Raw genomic sequence first — 22,269 nt, forward strand, 5'->3', positions numbered from 1 at the left:
TTTTGGCAAATTGACAGTTAGCGGATTTGAGTAAAACTCACTAATCTCTTATGTAATAGTTTCACTCATACTAATGGAGTGAAAATTTCACTCAGTCGGGTATGGACAGAAATAGATACATTATTGAGTAAAATTGAGTGATATTTGAGTGATTTTTTTACAGAGTACGGATACGCATACAAATTGAAATTTTGGAAAACCTTCATTTCGTAGCAGTCATTATTCCACTAGTTTCAAATTCCGAGTCAGACCATCCCCGAAAGAAACACCCCTTGTATTATTCAAACTCGTTACTCCTTTAAAATTAAGATTGCGATTCGCTTGAAGCCGTTTATTCCAGAGAAAGATCCGCGGGGCGCGGAAAAAATGAATTTTAAATATCGCGCCTCATTCAATTCCACTTAATTCCTCCCCGGTGACATACACGAGTGGCGGATAAGTCCATTGTTGCCTCGAAGGGGCTCAACAAGCGGTATTCATGTAACATTTCCTTATTACTGAAGCGAGCCGTGCCGCAGTTCCGTCCCTTTCTCCCCCCAATAAAAAGACAATTGAACGCGAATCCGAGTGAATCGCTCCCTGATTTGTCTTCCGAGCCACAGTAAGTTCTCTGCATGTTTGAACAGACGCTGTTACTAGACGGAGTTACCCATTATAATACCTCCGAAGGTAAATATTTGATTATTACGTCTAGTATAAATGCTTTACTGTTCGCTACACTTCGAAAATTCACCTAAAAACAGTAAATATGGACAACGCTCGTCATCAGCGACGACGACATTTTAAAAATATGGCCGAGAAGTAAATCTGTTTCGATGTGCCTATCACCGCGAATGTAGTATACGTGTTGTATACATTTTGTGAAATTTACTTCCATTTAAAACAACGGTGGCCGTCCTTCATAGACATAACAAATATGGCAAAAAAAAATTTAGAGTTAACTTTTTCTCTAATTTGATTTAAATAAAAAACATAAAACACACCACAGAAATGAGACAAACCCCAAATCCAAAGCCAAAGGCTTGTGCGGAAGGGGGCTACACTTGAAAAAACGCGGACAAACACCCATTATCCATCGACATTGCCAGTGCCGACACCGGGGATCGAACCCGGACCAAAGTAGGAAGCCTAGCCGAGAAATACTTGCCACCGCACTCTCGACCGACTGCGCTACCGTGGCGATAATATGATTTAAATTGAACTATTATTGAGTCATTTTTTACTCAGACTTGGTTTTTAATTAACTAAATATTGAGTGCAAAAATTAATCATAAATGATTAATTAGGATATACATTGTTGAAATTAATTCGCTTCGTGAGGGCCTCCTCCTGTCCTGGTTGAGACCTGCCAGCTGAGACCCGTCGCCGGCTAAGGCCTGTTCTCCTGGCTATCACGCTTTTCTGGAACATCTAACGGGCCCCGATAACTGTGATCGAGATTACAGAAGCAATGTGTAAGTGGTGCCATCTTCACGGCTCCATTCAAATTACTCGAAATTAATATACATTTAAACTCACTCAGTAATGAGGACATTTACTCTGATTTAGGTACAAGTGCACCAAATACGAGTTTACGTGGAGAATTTATTTAAGCAGTACCTATATTTGAGTGAAAGTAATCAGTTTTAGGTTAAATATGTATAATCACAAATGAATAAAATGATCAAATTGCCCAATATTGAGTGAATGTACTCAATATGTTCACTCAATAGATTCACTCCGAACCTTTATTGCTTTCACTCAAACCGATTTTTTTACAGTGCGGCAAAATTGAAAAAAACTAAAAAATCTCGAAAAACTGAATATTTGTTAAGTTAAAATATAGGATGTACTAAGAGTTCTAGCCACTACGTTTGCCAATATAAAATACATATACTGTAAAAAAATCAGAGTGGGTGAAAGCAATAAAGGTACAGATTGAATCGATTGCGTACATTTTCACTCAGTATTGAGCATTTTGATAATTTTACTCATTTGTGATAATATTTGAACTAAAACTGAGTACATTTACTCAAATATAGGTACTCATTAAATAAATTCTTCAGATAAACTCGTAATTGGTACACTTGTAGCTAAATCGGAGTAAATGTCCTCATTATTGAGTGATCCCACCCCATTCTCTGGTTGTCGTGCGTTGTCTTTGTCTATTCCCATCGTCCCCATTAACTCATCTCGTGGCATGGTGCACGGCGTGTAGTGCTGCTGGACAAGTGTCCGTTAATCCGGTTATTTTGGTGAAAATTATGTTTAAATGCAGTGGTTTGATTACTAATAACACAGCCACACAAAAAAAGAAAAGTTGTCTGTATTTTCATGAAATATGTTATCTGTAGTATATTTGCCTCCTGATCACGAATCCGGTGTCAGAATTGAGCTATCACATCACAGGAATTTCCTAACCGCAAAAAACAGGTAAAAAATAGCAAAAATTCAGGAAAAAGTGCTAGGAAAAATAACTTTTTTTTTTCTATATTAAAATGTTCATTTATATAGTTAAGACCCCGCTGTCAGAATTAATGGTTATTTTTCTAACCTCAAAAAAACGGGTCAATTAAAGTCGGATATCACGAATTTTCATACAATCACAGATTCGCGCCATATCTGGTATACGGGGGTTTTCTGGGTCGCTGATCATGGATCCGAGGTCAATTTTGCAAAATTCAAGATGGCGGATACAATATGGCCGACCAAATTTTCAAAAAAAAAATAACAGAATCGCAGCAAATTTGGTATACGGGGTTTTTTTGGGGGTCGCTGATTACGTATTCGAGGTCAGAATTGCGAAATTCATTTTGTAATATTTTACTTTATAACCTGAGTTCCCAATCATGTGTTAATCTACTCTTTTTCGGCTATATCTTGTTCTTTTTTCTGTAAAAGATCTATTCACGGGTTGAATTTTGTGTTATTTTTTAAAAATTTGGTCGGCCGCCGTCTTGAATTTTGCAAAATTCATCTCGAAATCGTGATCAGTGAACCTGAAAACCCCCTCATACCAAATTTGATGCGAATCTATTTTTTGAAAATTTGGCCGGCCATCTTGGATCCATCAGCTTGAATTTTGCTAAATTGACCTCGGATCCGTGATCAGCGACCCCGAAAACCCTCGGACACCAAATTTGGCGCGAATTTGTTATTTCTTGAAAATTCGTGATATCCGACCTTAATTGACCCGTTTTTTGAGGTTAGAAAAAGAACTATCAATTCTGACCGCTAATTCACGTTCGGCTGGGTGTTAACTATATAAATGAATATTTGATATAAAAAAAAATCGAAATCCTCGACACCAAAAACCCCCGAGTGGAAATTTAGAAGGCAATTTACTCAGCTATTCGATGTTTTACAGAAGGCCTCCCCTTGCCCTCCTGGGGGGCCCCAGGGCCGTCGGGCATATTTTTCAGGGTCAGATTCGGAATCTCCGACCCCGAAAACCCGTGCACACAAATTTCTACAACTTTTAGTCAATTTTTACCATTTTTAGAAAATTCGGAAAAATTGATGCACTCCAAGATGCACTTTATGCACCCGCAATGCAGTTTCGATCCAGCCCCAAAGTGTAATAGATAAACTTTTTTCCTGATATTTTTCCGAAGACAATGCCGAAAACCGCAACTCGAATGAGTGGGTGTTTTTTACCCGTATTGTCATTCTAAATAAGTATTTTATTATAATGCATTTTAAAATTTTTTAAATCGCGTATTCGTATTCTACTCATTTTTGTCTATCTCCCCCTAAAATTAATGACATCTTGTCTGAATCACCATGTATATGTATTGAATTTATATTATCATTTGTGTAGAATAATTTTAAATTTCAAGACAACTTTTAGACTTGGTTTGAATTGCAAGTAAAAATAATTTTAAATAATAAAATTTAAAAAAATTATAGAGAATATTGTTTTTTCGATTCATTTTAAAAACAGAAACGCAAATTTTGCTCTGCTACAGGAAATACCGTTTAGGACTTGAACAACACTCCGTAAATTATTCAATTTAAATAAATAAGAACATATGTACTTACAGTTTAGTTAGTTTGTTAGAGCTCTCTTCATGTAGGTGTCTATATAAATAAGTCGCGAAAAAACACTTTGATTAGTAATGCACTTATGTTTGCGTAGTGCAGACGTGATTCGTGTAAGAAAAATAATAATAAATAATACTAGTGTGAGTTAATAAACCTTTATTATTTTTTTAGACAAGACAATACATATTATATAAGATTAGTCAAAATAAAGGAAAACATAACATAAATATAGTAAATATGACATATAGACTAAATAATAAACAATACAATACAATATATACAATATATTGCACATGAAAGTATTGGTGTTAAAACCTTGAATTCTATTAGATATTTATTAGATATTTTTTCAGGCTTTCCTTGAAGGTTATACAGGGTCAGTCATAAAGTCATTAATTTTAACCACGTATTCGGAAGGCCGAAGACAGAAAATCGAAAAAAAAATTATTCGACCTTTTAAAAAATAAGCAAATTACCCATTAACTACCGTTAACTCGGAGCGCCACAGAAAACAGCTGATTTCTCAGTCGTCTTACAGTTGGTTTCAAAATCAAATTGCAATGGATCCCAACTTAATAGGTATATAAGGTATACGTACTACAAACTGAATAATTAACTGAATAAATACTAAAAATTCATAATTAATTATAAAACAGTGAAAACGTAACGTAAATAGCAATAACCTAACATTCGAAAACAAATATTATCCTTACACTTTGCTTTAACTGACAAATAAATAATATTTGTTAATATTTAAAATGTAAAAATATCTTATTCATTCATATGACGTCACTATTAAAAACACAATAAAAGCTAGGTTAGTGACTGAATACGGTAGGTCAAGATTCACTCAGCGGTCAGGGGCGGTCCTAAAAGGGTTTAAATAATGATTTGAACATTTTTATTTCCAAAGTAAATATGAATTTTAATTTTTTTTAATCGCTTCTTCGTATTCTACTCATTTTTCTCTATATTCTTTTAGAATTAATGACATTATGACTAAAACACCCTGTAGAGTTGTTAGGTTTTTATGTCTGTGTTGCGTGATAAATAGTCTAAATCCTAATACTACAGATAATGTACAAAAAAAATGAGGAATTAAATGCTATTAAATTTAGGTGCAATATAATCATTATTTTAATCTAATCCTGGAAACGCTAAAATAGAATATAGTGTATCTATAACTAACAATAATAAATATATTCCAGAATGTTCAGACACGTAGCTTTAATCGTTTTTCTGGGCCACGCTCTAGCTTTTTCTGAAGCCAATGAAAGGGACAGGAGGAGTATGATTATAAACCCCATAGTAACTACCCCTTTAGGCAAAATAAAGGGTATATTTAAGATGTCTAGGCTAGGCTATCCTATATCAGTATTTAGAGGCATACGCTACGCGAAAGCACCAGTAAATGAGTTGAGATTTAAGGTGAGATCATTTAATATTTAGCATGCATATACCTATCATTCAATGTCTGCTTATAATAAGTATGTATGTATGTATGTATGTATGTATGTATGTATGTATGTATGTATGTATGTATGTATGTATGTATGTATGTATGTATGTATGTATGTATGTATGTATGTATGTGTGTATGTATGTATGTATGTATATATGTATGTATGTATGTATGAGGGTGGTACAATTGTTTTTCCACCGCCCCTTGTACACCCTCCTTCATTACTCGAGTACTTTTTTACAAACCATCCTATTTACTACACGGGTGGCTTGGTGGCAAAGTCTCGTACAGTTTATGTATGATAGCATGGTCTTGAGTTACAGAGATTTTCTTTGCTCTGTTCTCGTTACCATTTATCGGGGACCACACGCATGCGGAAAATGTTGAGCGACCCAGGTCTCTGGTAGGCTGCCACAGCCACGTCCCCGAGCCTGCCTTAGGTCACCCATCTAAATTCCAGCCTGCGTCCGTGATGCTTACCTCGGCAGATCGAAATCCACCGGCTAAGACTCCCGGCTAGGCGGTCCCCGCTTATAACAAATATTATCACTTCAATGTCAATAAGCTGATAAGTGGACAAAAGTTTAAGTTTTCCCAGACACGATATTGGTTATTTTAAGGAATGGAAGAAGAAATTGTCATATGAAAATATTTGCGGCGGTAAATTTTTGAGAACTTATGAGACAAAATCAGTTTCGTTTTCTGGACATAATTAATTAAATCCGGAATTTGATACTCTTTTTTTGAAAACCAGTTTCTCTTCCTCTTTCATTGTGAGAATAAAAGTGAGTATTCGGGTACTATCGGGTCATTTTTTAGATTGAAAAAATTAATCGAATTCCAATTTTATTTAATATTTTCAGCCTCCAGAGCCGGTAGATAAATGGGAAGGCGTATACGATGCCACCGAAGATGGCCCAGTTTGTCCACAACTTACCACGGAGTCTGTATCAGAAGACTGTTTAATATTAAATGTGTATTCGATCAAGGTTAGTATTTAAGATATACCTCCAAAGAGGTTGTAATAAACGTCGTGACAACTTTTACAGCTTCCAGAGGGTACTGAAAATTCAAAACGCTCTGTAATAGTCTATATACATGGAGGAGGATTTTACAGTGGCGGCTCTTACAGCTATTGGGTTGGGCCTAATTATTTAGTGGACCAAGACATTGTCTTAGTGACCATCAGTTACCGCTTAGGAACTTTAGGTATACTGTAATAAAAAGTATGCAAAAATTCGTCGAATTTTCCATGGCAGCCTGGTGCCAAGGAATGTTCAAGTAAAATTCATGCATAATAAATATATAGGGTGTTTCCTAAATACGGTCCGTAACTTCAGGAGACAATTTCTTATGGTATTTAAAGAAAAAAAGTTCCAAATGTTCCTATAAACATATATCCAGAAGCTCTTAGATTTCGAGGTACAGGGTGTTGAAAATTTTAAAACATACAGGGTGGCCAAATGAAATCGAAATAGAGCCATTTACAGGAACCGCGTCAAAATTGTAGAAAAACGTTCAGACCCGTCGATTTTAGATTAAAGGGGGGCATTCTTTGCTGGTATTTTTGACTCCGCCACTTTCACCCCCAAGCAAGGGTAAGCATCACCCAAAAATATTTAAATGGCATTGGGGGTTGAGTAAAATTTCTTTTGAAAGCTCTTACAATTCTCTTTACAACAAACTTTAAATTTTATAATTCCGCCCAATACCTTGAACAAAATTTACATTTCAAAATTTAAATTATGTTTAGTTGCTTACTTACTACTTAGTTGATTAAATGTTCAAACTGATGACCGCCCGCTTCCATACAAGAATAAAGATTTTGTTCGAAACGTTCGCGTACATTCCGAAGCATTTCCGGAGTGATTCGACGGCATTCGTCCACGATTCTTTGACGCAAATCTTCCAGCGACGCTAGCTGTGTTTTATATATTTAACTTTTTAGGTATCCCCACAAAAATAAATCAAGGGGCGATAAATCCGATGATCGTGGAGGCCACTCAGTGCTGCCTTTTCTCCCAATCCAATTCCGTAGAAAACGTTGGTCCAAATACTGACGGACAATTAACGCATAATGCGGAGGAGCACCGTCCTGTTGAAAAATCAAATGATCTTCATCATACTCTGGAACATTTTCAATAATATCAGTCAAGGCAGGGTCAATAGCGTCTTCCAGTAATTGCAAATACATTTGGCCAATCAAATTACCAGGTAGAAAAAAAGAACCCACCAGCCACCGAAAATTCCAGCCCATACATTTAATTTTTCCGGTTGCTGTGTATTTCGTCATAAAATGTAGAACGCCAATATTTTACAACAAAAAAGGTGTCTTAAATTTTTGTCTAATACTAACCTACTCTTATAAAAATGTTGCAACCACCTTCTGATAAAACGCACGATTCCAATAGTTTCATTATTGATTAACTCACTCATTCAAAAATTCCTGGAGAATTTTGTATGAGATCACAACTTTGAATCATTCGTAACTAGTTTTCACCTAGTATAGGTGAAGGTGTTGTCGAGGTACTGACGAGCAACACGGCTGAAATGAGCTGGAACACCTTCGTGCATAAGTCAGAAATTAGCTCTTACGTGTAGAAGTACATCTTCTAATAAAATGACTATATGCGGAGCGCAAATGGCTCCATCTGTCGTGCAGACCCCCAACTGTGTCATTCAAATGGCTATAGTAGGAAGCGACCTGCTATATTGCCAGGTACTTTGTTGCACGACTGCCGCCCACAGAGGGCGAAATACAATATTTTTAATTTCCAGTGTTGCGAGAAACAACTACTCCGTGGGCTATATGCCCCGACCGGCTTTGAATTATACTCGCAACACCTAGTACATCAGCTAACATTGACTGTTCCAAATATATTTCAAATATTAATATATGTTTTAAAATTTTCAACACCCTGTACCACGGAATCTAAGAGCTTCCGGATATGTGTTTATAGGAACATTTTTTCTTTAAATACCATAAGAAATTGTGTGCGGAAGGTTACCATGAAAAGCTCGAGGAATTTTATCATACTTTTCCTTTCATGTGACGAATAAATTGATTAAAAAATTAGATTTTTTTGTAGTAAATTTAGATTCTTATGTATTAAAGGATATGTGGATTTAACATAATAGGTTTCTTGAGTACCGGCGACAAAGAAGCCCCAGGCAATAACGGCTTGAAAGATCAGGTCCAGGCATTGAAATGGGTGAAACAAAACATCGAAAGTTTCGGAGGGGACCCAGATTGTGTCACCATCATGGGTTATGGTGCTGGTGCGATGAGCGTTATCTTGCATATGGTATCACCGATGTCCCAAAGTAAGTTCATAATTTGTATAATGATATTTTCTTTTGTCATAATAATTAGTATTTACTTTTAACCTAACCTATAAATTTTACGTCATACGTTGTATCTTAAATGCCATTGCAACTAAATGCCTACTGGCACAAAATATACTTTCTCACTACTGTAAAAGAGCAACCTACTAATCTGTAATTCAGTGCTAGATGAGACATGTAGCTCGCAGAGTAGTTGTCTCCCACAATATCATTAGTTAAAAATTTATAGATCTGTTCCACAAAGCTGTTGCGATGAGTGGATCACCTCTAGGCAACTGGCCTATTCCACACAATCAGCTGGATCTGGCCAAAAAACAGGCTAAATTTGTAGGATGTCCATATGACACCACTGCCAATATCGTAAAATGCCTCAAGACTAAGCCTTTCGATGAACTGAGTGAATCTTTACATAAATTTAAGGTAAAATATTTATGTATAGGTGTCTGTAAAATCTAAACATTAACTTTATTTAAAATTCATACATAACTTTATCAAAACTTGTTTGAAAATTAAATGAGAAAATGATAACGAAAGTCGTAGAAGATTTAGATTTATTTTGAACTTAATGAATATCTGTGTTCTTTTAGGAATTCGCAAATGACCCCGTCATGATATGGTCTGCTGTAATTGAACCTGACTTTGGCCAACCGCGATTTTTAACGGATCATCCTATCTATCTCATACAGAATGATCAATTCAAAAGAGTGCCGTTTATGACTGGCTTAACAGCAGATGAATTTGGATACAGGGCGTTTAGTGAGTAAAATACACACGCTTTCATAAATGTTTACAAACCAATATTGGTGATTCGTTTACAATGAACAGTAACAAACCGTTACGCCTACGCGCGAGATAATGCGATCGCTGATTGGTTGAATAGAACCTCGTGAAAAATTACATCAATCACAGCCGGTGCAACATAATATTGTGTTTTAATGTAATCTTGATCTTATTATTTTAATAATTTTTAATTTTACCGAAATTTAATTGCTGTTTTAAATAGAACTACTGGTCACGTGGCATGTAATCATTTATGAAGGCTCTACATTATACAGCAATTTGACAATGAAGAAACACGAACAGTGCCAATGTTAATTAATTTCATTTTTGTTTGAATAAAAATTGAAATTTTTCAAAAACTTGCTAGAATTTGGAGACAGTCGAATTCACTTTGTTTTGAGGCTGTCCGCATGTCTCTTGGACTAAAAAATCGGTGTAAGTGAAAGCAATAAAGGTACCAGTGGAAGTTGATGAAATGCCAGTTCAAAATATTGAAAAGTGGGAAGATGAAGATGCTAAAGCAAAATCAGATCTATTAATTGCAATAGATGCGAGTTTATTACGAATGGTGAAATGCTTGAAGACTTCGAAACAAATCTGGAATAATTTGAAATCAGAATGTGCTTCTACCGGACCCGTAAAAAGGTCAAGTTTGTTAAAACGTGTAACTTCCTACAAGATAACGGAAAATGATGATTTTCATACACAGTTTATGGAGTTTTTTGATATAATAGCCAAGCTGTCAGCAATGGGCGTCGAAATACACCTACAATCAACATTACTTCTCAACGCATTGCCACCAAGTTTTGAAATGTTCAGATATGCAATGGAGTCTCAAAATGAATTGCCCAAGCCGGATACACTTCGAGAAAAAAGTGATCGAAAAATATGATGCTAAAAATCAGCGAGATAAGGATGATTCTGGGACTATGTTGGTTAAACAAAATTGATATTCGAACCAAGATATTCATTGGCCAGTAGCGAAACGTGTATTGCGATATCTACAAGGTACGAAAAATTATTATTTAAAGAAACATAATGTAATAAAATATAGATATTCGAAATTACAAATGTGATTGGTAATTAAAATTTGGATTACTAGAATTAGAAAGTGAACTAAGAAAAGAATAAAAAAATTGGAATGACAGCAAAAGAAAGAAATTGTATTTTGAATTTTAAACAGGAATATAATTTAATAACCATAAAGAAACAAGTGTAGTTAGTAAAGAAAACCATATATAAGAAGGAATAGAAGAAAACATAATCACAAAAACTAAATCAATTGAAGATTAAGGTCAAGAGACGTCAAAGTAAGTCCAATAACGAAACAAGTTAAATGTTATAGAGCAATAACCAGTATCGAGTGCGCTCACACCTAATTAAAGACACCGAGCAGAGAGTAGTAATAAAGAAATATTAGGAAGAAGACAAATAACAAGGAATAGCATGACAGATGACAAGACAAGGGCAGAAGTTGTGCTAGACGGTTCAGAAAAGGATTAGAGGAGAGAAAGGACCAACAGGATAAGAAATAAGCGCGTTAGACAGTGATAGAAAGGTATAAAACCTTAATATAAAACAAAATTGTATTAAATTTAATATTTAAATCCAAATAATTGGATATTGTTATTTAATTAAGTTAGAGTAGGACGTAGTTTAAGAAAATGTTTATTGATCGAAGATTGGTTAATGTTGGTAAAATAAAAAAGTGTTAGCCACATTATCTTATTTAATTGGAAATATAGTGAATTCAAGTCATTAAATAAAGTAGAAATTTTTGTTTACAAGTAATAGAATAACTAGTCAGTTAAAATTTAAATACAAATTTTTTTGTCTTTGCCTTCTCAAAATTAAATGCCTATCTAAATTCGTCAATCAACTAATTTTAAAATTAGTTTACTAATCTTCTTAGAACCTTACCCTAAGGTGAGACTACTCATGTTAGATTAAAATTTGAAAATATCTTAAATTAATTTGTTTTCAAACAAAAGCTTTCTCTAAACATAGTAAACAAAAATCTGAATTAAAGTACAATTTTATGCTCGTGTGAGCTGGCGCCCAGACAAGAAAGAAGAAAATAAAATACAAAGAAGTTAAGCAGAATAAGAAAATTAAGTTAAGAAAAATGTCTATATCTTAAGGAATTATAACAATATATTTCTATTAAGTGGAATAGCAATATCATGGCGTTCGAAGAAACAGCAGCAGTCAGTTACAATTTTGTCTACTGAAGCCGAATATGTAGCATTGTCAGAAACACCTCGTGAAGCTTTATATTTACGAAATTTAATGTTGGAATTGGATTTAATTGATTTATCAAAAATAAATCTTGGAACTGACAATCGAAGAGCGAAGTATATTGCAGAAAATGCTACTTGTCATTCACGCACCAAACGTTGCCACAAGATACCATTTTGAACGTCAATTGGTGAAAAATGATGAACTAAAGTTGAAATATGTACCAACGGAGATAATGCCTGCTGATATTCTTACAAAACGTCTACCAGGACTTGCATATAATCGTCATGTAGAAGCAATGGGATTAAAAATTTGTCAATTGCGCTTTTATGTCATCTGTGTCACTTACTGTTACTACTTTACGTTGTTGTTCTTTTTATTTATGTCAATTAATAAAAACGGTAAAAGGAAATTGTATTAGTTTAATGAACAAATATTATAGTCGAAGTTTGATTATAATAAACGTGTATGGTGAAAATTGTGTTTAAATGCATTGGTTTGATGACAATAATTAAAAACAATAATATTGTGTCTAGATTAATATTTGGTTAAATAAACGGACAGTTAAATTGTTCCGGTGTGGACAGAAATTGAGTAAAATTGAGTGAACTTGTGATTTTTTTTTCACAGTGTATGTGAAAAACCGAACCTGGCTTAACCTAAACTTGTCTGTTTAATTTTTGTATCAAATTGGCTGTCTCTAGACATCAATTTGAGTTTTGCATAACGCATGCTAGAATTAAATGTACTCCTTATTTCTTGTCCTATCATCTCTCCAAAGGAGAATGTATTGAATTACTAAAAGCCACATAAATGACTATATTTCGTCTGATTTTCTTCAGCTGTAATAAACAACGAGACCTTGACCAAGCAGATCAACAATGAATGGGAAAAGACAGCTCCGATTGCCTTTCTTTACGAAAGGGATACGGACACCTCGAAATCCATCAGCAAGGAGCTGAAGACGTTCTATTTGCAAGACGAACCCGTGGATCGGTCCCAGCTCACACCTCTGGCTCAGGTGCAGTAAAATATTTCATTGAAAATTTGTGATAAATTACTTTTTTTTTACTTAGCTGTATGCAGACTCCGTAACAGGATTTGGGGTGAACAGAGCAGCAAAACTGATTGCTGAACACAGCAATGCTTCGGTGTATTACTACCGTTTCAGCTACCAGGGGCGCTACAGCCATTTCTACACTCCACGCAGCAATAATAAGATTATTTATGGTAAGTGAAGGAATGTACCTACACTGTAAAAAATCGGCATGAGTGAAAGCAATAAAGGTAGGGAGTGTATTCATTGAGTGAAATTACTGAGTACATTTTCACTCAATATTGGGCATTTTGATCATTTTACTCATTTGTGATTATATTTGAACTAAAACTGAGTACTTTCACTCAAATATAGGTACTCCGTAAATAAATTCTTCACGTAAACTCGTATTTGATGCACTTGTACCTATCAGAGTAAATCTCACTACTGAGCGATTCCACCCTTTTTCATATCCAGATGCATTGTTTTTGTCTGTTCCCATCGTCCCATTAGATTATCTCATGACCGTGGCATGGTGGATGGCAGTATGGCGTATGGTGTGCTTTGGAGCTGGACAAGTATCGGTTTATCTGATTATTCTAGTGAAAATTGTATTTAAATGCAGTGATTTAATTACAATAATTAATGACAATATATTAAATCTCGATTAATATTTGGTTAAATAAACGGATAGTTAAATTGTTATCTATAATTTATAACGTACAATATAGGTTATGGAAATTTATTTATCCGATTAGTGAACAAATCGAGACCTAAATTATTGTCTCTAAAAGAAATCCGTGTTGAAACAACCATGACTGTTTAGCAGTTTATGACAATAATATTTGATTTAAAATTTCTAGAAAATATATAGTGGTGCAAAACTACTTCAAACGATAATAATACGGAAGCATTTATTAAGTAAATTGCACACATTAGTAGACCTAATTTCAAATAACATGGCTTTTATCCAAAAATTATACAAATGTAATAAATTACATAAAAGTTATTACAAAATACCGATTTTCATCTCTTAACTTCAAGGGTTAATATATACTATCAAAAAAAATGTAGATTTGAGACATTATTTTTATGTCTCTTCTAATCTGAAAGTCCATTATTTGCAAAACACTCTGTATAGCGCCTAATTAATTTCAACACTAAATCTGATTAATCATTTATGAGTGATTTACTTTTGCACTCAATATTTAGTTAATTAAAATCAAGTTTGAGTAAAAAATGACTCAATAATAGTTATTTTAATCATATTAGAAAAAAAGTCAACTCTAAATTGGTTTTATATACTCAGAATAGAGTCAAAAGTCGCTCAATTGATAGTTAGCTGAAACTCGAATTTGTGTAAAATTCTAACACTACTAATAGGCTGAAAATTTCACTCAATTGGATGTGGACAGAAATTGATACACAGTATTGAATAAAATTGAGTGAATTTTTTTTTACAGTGTAGCGGGTTTTCTTTATTTTTCTTCATTTAATCTCATGAATTTTTTTTTAGTTTTTTAGGGGAAATAAATAAAAATTTGGTAATTTTTTCGCGTTTTCCAGGGGTCGTTCATGAGGACGATTTCTTTTATTTGATTTACGTTTCGAGCCCATTCATAGGGAGCCCTCCAACAGAAGTCCAAATGGTGTCAAAGTTGACGGCTCTTTATGCAAATTTCGCTAAGACTGGGTAAGATACTACATATTTTTACTTAAAATAGGATCATTTAGTCTGAGTGTACTTTAAAGTTAAGTTTAAAGTTTCAAAATCAATTCTTATATGCATTGAAATATTATAAAGGTGTGTGGAAATATGAAATTATCGGGAAATTTCATTGAAAAGCGGGCGTAAAATATGAAAGACGAACGTAAATTAAAAAAGTTATCAAAAAGCAAAGAAGTCAGGAACAGGAAAAAATAACCAAGCGGGTAGAAAGTAAGAAAAGTTTGGAAAAGGAAAGAAGCGGACGTAAAGTAAAAAAAACGTGCGTGATATAAAAACAAGCGGGTGTCTAATAAAAGTGAGACAAAAATGGCATGCGTAATGTAAAAAATGCGCGGTACAAAGAAAAAAAGGGGCCGTAAAGTAAAGAAATGGCATATATCAACGTTCTTCACGATAAGTGGCCTATTAGACGTTTCAGGTGAACCAAAGACAATACGACTCTGAAGGCCACTTACCGTGAAGAACCCTGTATAAATGAGTGGGGTCACTCATTATTGGGCGACCCCACCCCATTCTATGGTTGTCGTGCATTCTCTTTGTCTACTCCCATCCACGGCATTCTGACGAAGTGTCCGGCTGGTGCTGGGCTCAGGGGCTTACTTAATTTTGTAGGATTCTTTGGGAAACAGGTTAAAATTACATATTGTAAGAGGTCGACATGAATCTAACATTAATAGATTACTACATCTTTCTTCCCATTCGGAATGTTTTTAATTTTTTGCTGAGTTAAATTTATTGAATCACATTTATTAACATATGCATGTCTGTATTATCGTCACGGACCAATTTAAGAAAGAAAGCTTGTTTTTATAACACAGTAATAAAATTAAAATGAGTAAAAAAACATAAAAGATACAATTAATATTTTTTAATATATATCTACATATGTGTATACATGTTATTTAATTGGAAATTTCAGGAACCCCATCCCAGCCCCGTCGAAACAATTGGACAACGTGAAATGGGAGCCGTTCACCCTCAAAGACCAGAAGTACATGGACATCGGGAAAAAGCTGCTGATGCAGGAGAAGCTGTACGAAAAGCGGTACGCGGTCTGGGAAAAGCTGTTCCCCTTGGACCAGTATTCAAAAAATAAACAAAGCGGTTAATTAATTTCTAATTACTAGTTTGTTACGAAGTATATCGTTCTGTTTTCACTTACCACTACTAAGACATTTTTAGGAGTATATGTATATATAATTATATTTTTGTGAAATAAAATAGTTTCATGTTTAAAGAGAATCGGGTGCTACGAAAAAATGCAGCCAAATGCATTAGGTGTGAAAAAATGCATATGGTAAGATGAAAAAAATATAGACATTTACCAGAATCATTAATTAATATATGAGAGAAAGAAAAATGTAGGGTACCGCACACATAAAAAATTCCTACTTGTCCTCCGCCAAGTAATAAACGCGAAGGAGTAACGGCAACAGCGCAATAGAGTATGAATGAGGTTAAGTGGCGGGAAATTTAAATAAACCTTTCGATACACAAATTGGCCATTCAACTTGTGTTTATTTGTGTAATTCAATTATGTTGCAATGCATCATATTATTTGGAATAATAAAATAAAATGGGATATTTTCAAATGAAGTATCTTTTTCGAAATCTGTTTTATGTATAAAGTATATAAACTTTCAATACAAGAAGTAAAAAATGCAGCAGCATATAAACAATGAAATGTTTATACTTTGCGCATATAACAATATTATTATTGTTATATACGTTATATGCATTTTGATAAATTATTACATTTGAAATATCATTTTTCATTTTAAAATTAACATTTCAATAACTTCAGTATTTTTTTAGAATAGTTTTTGGATGTATTAACATCGTATCACAGTATAGTACTACATATTTACTTTCAATTTATTTTCAAATTGTATTATACTTTCCTAACTGCAATCACTTTAAACGCTTAAGTCTTATAAGGAAGTGCATCATTTCTCGCAAATTACTTCGTGATCACAGTAGATAATCTAAAATACGAAAAAGTTCTTTGCAAAAAGAGTGCATGCTTTGCACTATGTACTCTATGTCGATTAGTCGATGCCCTCGAACGGTGTGCGGAGGTTGAGGCTCCGCAATCTTCTCTTCAACAACCTTTTTCTTGCTTTTGCCATATTCTGTTCTAATTTTCAAGCACTCATACTTTCTTTTGCCCACAAATTTTCCTTTCTATCGACTTCTTCATTTGACATTTTAGACGTTAAAGCTATCAACTCTGCGAGCGATCACATAGCATAATACCTATATACATGACAAGGACTGCCAACTTACAAACAATAAACTCGGCATACTCGTGAGCTGTTGCTAAGTTTCTATTGCAATTCTTGGTATATATTTATGCATATTGGGTAAAAAATAATAGAGAAATGGAAATATGTAATTATTTAAATATTTTAAACCCGCACGGACACTTTTCGAAAAGCAAATTGAAGCTGATTAAGCAAGCTAACTAGTCTCTATATTGATTGGGTTGAAAAAATTCTCTTGAATCCGTGGCGTCCAAAAAAAAATTGAAGATTTTCTCGAGGTACTTTTTTTGATTCCTCGATAATCATAGCTCAAAAAAAGTTTTTGTCAAAAGATCTTGAAACCAAAATCTTAAAGCTTCAAAAAAGTCACTAAAAAATTTATGAAATATTTTTTCAGTAGTGTATATTTTCTTTAAATTTTACATTCACTTGTAAATCTATATTTTATGTTGCATTAATTTTCTACCAATTTATTTGAATTAAATATTGCAGCTACATTTTATTACATTTACTCAAAACAAAGAGATGCTATTTTAACAATACGCATTTAATTTAACATTAATTATTAATTAAATTTTTGAACTACTGACTTTAAATATTAACGGAATATAATTATTCAGTCCGCGCTATGTAACAAAAATTGTTTCAATGAAAATATAATTTTGGGAATAAAGAACTTTTATATGTTACAAAATATACGCGAAATAGTGGGTTAAAATATTTCATAAATTCGATTCTATAAACTACATTAAGAGGTCTTTTTCGATCGCAATTAAACAATAATTGCAAAACTTTTGACTAATTTAATTGTTTTGTTAGCTTGATGTATTAGACAGTTAAGCAATATGTCACATATTAATTAAAACAATGAACTTTATTTTGACATGAGAACATTTGTAATATTCACTTAACTGGATATAAAAGATTACAAAATTTCAAAAGGTTTCTAAATGGCACATTAACGAAAGTTCATTGCAATATATTTTTAGTCGATTAGACATATCTAATTAAAATTTTTGAAAGCACAATTCTGCTACGTTTGAAGCAAATTGAAATTGTGGTTTTGAATAAAGAAGGTAAACAGTTAAATTAATTTAGCAAATTCACCACACATTATTATTTATTTAAACTTGAGGCACATTATCGAAATTTTCTTTATTAAGAAAGATGTATTGTGTTGAAAAATATCTAATCCTCTACAAAATTTCTCAGTAGAAAATTATTTTTAGACAAAACTTGTACAACTTTTTATAACAAAAATTTTGAGCCCAATCCGATGTCAAATGATAAACATATGTATTTGTTATTGTCAAAAACGGCTAAAAATCGCATTTTTTAAAACTTCTATATGTTTAATACGAAAAAAGATTTTTTTACGAAACTTTCAGAATATGTAGTCCTTGGCAAGTTGAATAAGTGAATTTTTATAAAATTGCAAAATATTTGATAGTTTTAGCAAAAATTATGTTTTTCGAAAAAATGATTTTTTTTCAAGTTTCAATAAATCATACAGTAATGCACTTACGTGACCCATCTTGGACTTAAATTTTTTTCTAATAGTTGTACTTTCTTGTGCAAATTGTGCGCAGATTGCAAATTAATTGGAAATATGTGAAAAATCTACCAAAAGTTTGACTTCTTTTTTGGGTCAAAAAATGTAGATCTTTTTCTTATTGTCGAAATTAATCGGAATGGCAATATTGGCGTTTGAAAGTTCATTTCTTCACGAATTAAAAAAAATGTCCTACAACGAGCCGAGAAAAAAATATTTTTTTTCAATAACGTTACGGCTAATATTAATATAAATGGTCATGGCGATTTTTTGATAAAAAAAAAATTTCTGGGCTCCTGTTGGTCGTTAAAAAAACAATTTTTTTTAAATTCGTGAAAAAATGTCAACAATAATGCCATTCCGATTAAATTTCAACGATAAAAAATAGATTTTTCGACCCAATAAAAGAAGAATTACTCTGCAATTCGCGCATAATTTGTACAGGAAAGTACAATAACATTCAATATAACTGACTTTACAGTTTTTTCACTTCTCATTATTCTACTCTTTTTAATGAATTTTACAAAAATAAGTATATCGGTAAAATATTATCGGCATTAATAACGGAGAGTCACGATATTGAATTTAAAATTCTGAAATATCAATTTAGTAAATGGCATTCTTGGGTGTGAAAGCCGTAACTTTAATAATTGAAGTGATCCTATCAGCTTGAAATAATAATGGATTTAGAGGAAGGTATTGAATAACAAAGATACAAAAAAAATACGGATGGATGGTTATTAAAGTAAACAGTACTACGAAGTAACTTATCGAAGATCAATAAGTAAATGAAACTATATATATCATATCTGTTTAAAACCCGTTGGATATTTTTTCACTAATTAAGTAATTAGTTAAATATTCAGTTAATTAATTAATATGATAATTATATAATATCTGTTTAAAACTAGTTGAATACTTTATCACTAATTAATTAATCAGTTAATTAATTAATTAATTAATCAATTAATACATTAACTAGATAATTAATTAATTCATTCATTCGAAAAACAGTTGTCTAAATCTGCTTGACATTCTATGAAGAATTCCTACCATACCTTAACATAATTTATATGAGACAATGGATGTTTTTCTAGGTACAATAACATTTGCGTTACATAAAACACTACCCACGTAGGATAGTTATAACGCCTGGATTTATTTTAAAGCTTTTTCAAGGTGAAAAAGACAATACGGATAAGACTTATCTCCCGCCCACTCTGCAATTTATTCAGCATTCATCACGCATAATACCCTAAGTAGTGGAATATTTTTCAATTCGAATTGGAATAATAAAAGTCGTGCTTCATTTGCATTATACTAAACACAGACATGATTTATCGCATCCGTATATTATTTATTTCTATGGGGATGTGGGGGGTTTTAGATTTAAAATGTTTTAGATTTGATTGATTCGTTATTCAGTTTACATTTCTGATAAAGGATGACACCGAAATATTTTTTATGCGACAGGGGACTTTGGCGAAATGAAATTGTTAAATTAAAATTCCTTTTACAGGGTTACATTTGTCTAAAAAGAGGTTTTATGAAATCTCAAAAAGGAGACTTTTAGCAGAATAAATCTATGAGTACATTCGATAATAATCGTCACATAATTGTACTTTTTTATAATTTGATGCAAGAAAAATTATTCTGAAAAACTACAAGGATTGATATATTTCTATTTCAAGTGTCAAATCGTTGATTTTACCCTAAAAAAAGATCTAATAAGTAGTATTGTTCTAATTCTTTCATATACAGGGTGATTAAAAATTTATCCAAAAAAAAATGATGATTTTGAATGTACAGCGGACTCTTACAAATACAATTTTGTAAAAAAAATCAAAAAGGCAGTTCGAAATAAATAAAATTTTATAACACCTATTTTATATCAGCAAATTCAACTGCTTTTGCCGTTATTGTTATTAGTAATTAATTAAATTAATTTGTGGTTTTAATTAATAAAATAATTTGACATATCTAATACAACTGTTCAAAATTTTGTCCACCGATGCCAACGTGTAAACACAAGTGGTCTTACTTCACCATAACACTAATGCTTCACCATAACACAAATGTTGTCTTGTTTTTGTCCATAAATTAAGACGATATCCATCAACTCTGAGTTGCTATACACGTAAACTATTTTTGACACTTGAAAAACTAATGTAAACACTATCGCAAAAACGTCGGATCTCAGTATTCGGAATCCCCTGGGGCCACGTGGAGAAAGAACGATTACGCACAAAGTACAACGCGAATGACGGTACTACAACTTCAATAATTAACTTAACTTCTTGAGTATAAGGATTTTACAAAAATTTGTTTTACGATATTGACTCCATTTTTCATCTGTTCCCAATTTTTTTTTTTTTTTCAATAAGTTGCAAATTACTCTGTATAAAAAAGTGTTTCAGTTGCCTATGGCTTATCGTTATGAAATAGCTTCGACTGCTTTCACGAGATCTACCCATCAAAAAAGTTGGTTAAAATCGGTCAATAATTAAATAGATAAATAAAGTTATTTTAGGAAACTCGATATGATATGGAACTATAAGTAGGATGTGGTCTTACCTTTAACACTGAAGAACATAGATTGATGACGTTTTCTTAAGCAGAGCTGAAACAAAAAGAAATAGATAACAAAATATCTATTGCTTTAAGATAGAACAAGAATATACAGCACAACACAAGAAAAAAGTTTCTATAAATGTATGTCTATCTGTAACCGCTCGCATGCTGAGAAATAAATATAACAATTTATTTAGCATGTGAATGAAAATTAACATAAAATATATTAACATCATTAACTTTAACACAATGGTATAGTCTTTCCAAAGTCAGTTGAACATGTATAACAACTCCTAGCAATAAAATTTAATGAGTTTCATAGGCGTCCCTAAAGTTATTATATTCATGGTAAATTTCGTTTCGTTCCGTTTCAAAAGGTCTCCAAAATGTCATGTTGTAATAATATTAGTAAACAAAATATCCCTCTTATTTCTCCCTTTCGCAATTGTAATATGAATGACTAATAGAAGGTGCCTATAATAAATTAAAATTACCTGAATCACACCAAATTCCGCATTGCTGCACTGCACTGCTAATTTATGGCCAGGTCGCCAAGTGCGGCTGTGTTTGTATCGCGTTTGTCCGTGCGCTCATTCTTCAACTGGGCGACCAGACCTGTATATGGGTATAGCTAAATAAATATGGCAACATGTTCTTTAAATACTTCAATACCGAGTTGCTGCGTCAGAGACCGAACCTGGTACATACTGCCAACTTCTTGGTTCCTCAATTGAGATCGGAAAGACTATATCTACTGTATATTTTCAATTTCCTTTGGGGCTTCTAGAAAGAAAGAGTGTACAAAGAACCAGTGCAACACAATGCTGATTTATTGAAAAGCAGGATAATTGAAGCTATTGCCCAAGTAAATGAAGAAATGATATATTCGACCTACGCAGCATTTAGAAAAAGATTGGAAAGGTGTGTTGAACTTGGTGGACTTCATGTAGTATATTTTTGTAATGGCGCGTACATACTAATTCTGCTGTGTTCTCAAAATAAATGTTGGAAAATGCTTTTGAGGTTTTTGATCCCCCTATATAAAAAATAAATTATTAATATGCAAACATGTGTATCTGTTTTTCAATAAAGCAATATTTTTTAAATAGATTGGCTTCTCCGAAAGTATTAAAAAATAAGTAGAGATCTAGAATATCCCAGAATGTCGAGTATTAACTAGAAGGCTATGCTTTCATATTTAAACATAAAATTTAATTCCAAGCAACTTTTCCCCATTACTTTTTTCACGCAGCGTTAAGATTTAAGGTA

At 32.8% G+C, this 22,269-nt stretch overlaps 1 protein-coding gene across 1 annotated transcript; it reads left to right on the top strand.

The window, feature by feature from the left end:
• Window positions 1-4,095: 4,095 nt before the first annotated feature.
• Window positions 4,096-15,792, top strand: LOC108906641 (esterase E4-like). The gene is made up of 11 exons (XM_018709956.1): window positions 4,096-4,163; window positions 5,232-5,451; window positions 6,349-6,474; window positions 6,535-6,694; window positions 8,624-8,809; window positions 9,060-9,250; window positions 9,418-9,586; window positions 12,691-12,869; window positions 12,925-13,078; window positions 14,451-14,577; window positions 15,533-15,792. The coding sequence occupies exons 2-11, from the start codon at window positions 5,233-5,235 to the stop codon at window positions 15,720-15,722; spliced, it is 1,701 nt and encodes a 566-aa protein (XP_018565472.1). The 5' UTR covers window positions 4,096-4,163; window position 5,232; the 3' UTR covers window positions 15,723-15,792.
• Window positions 15,793-22,269: the final 6,477 nt, after the last annotated feature.

This window comes from Anoplophora glabripennis, unplaced genomic scaffold (assembly GCF_000390285.2).
Source record: "Anoplophora glabripennis isolate ALB-LARVAE unplaced genomic scaffold, Agla_2.0 scaffold241, whole genome shotgun sequence".
NCBI classification, from domain to species: domain Eukaryota; kingdom Metazoa; phylum Arthropoda; class Insecta; order Coleoptera; family Cerambycidae; genus Anoplophora; species Anoplophora glabripennis.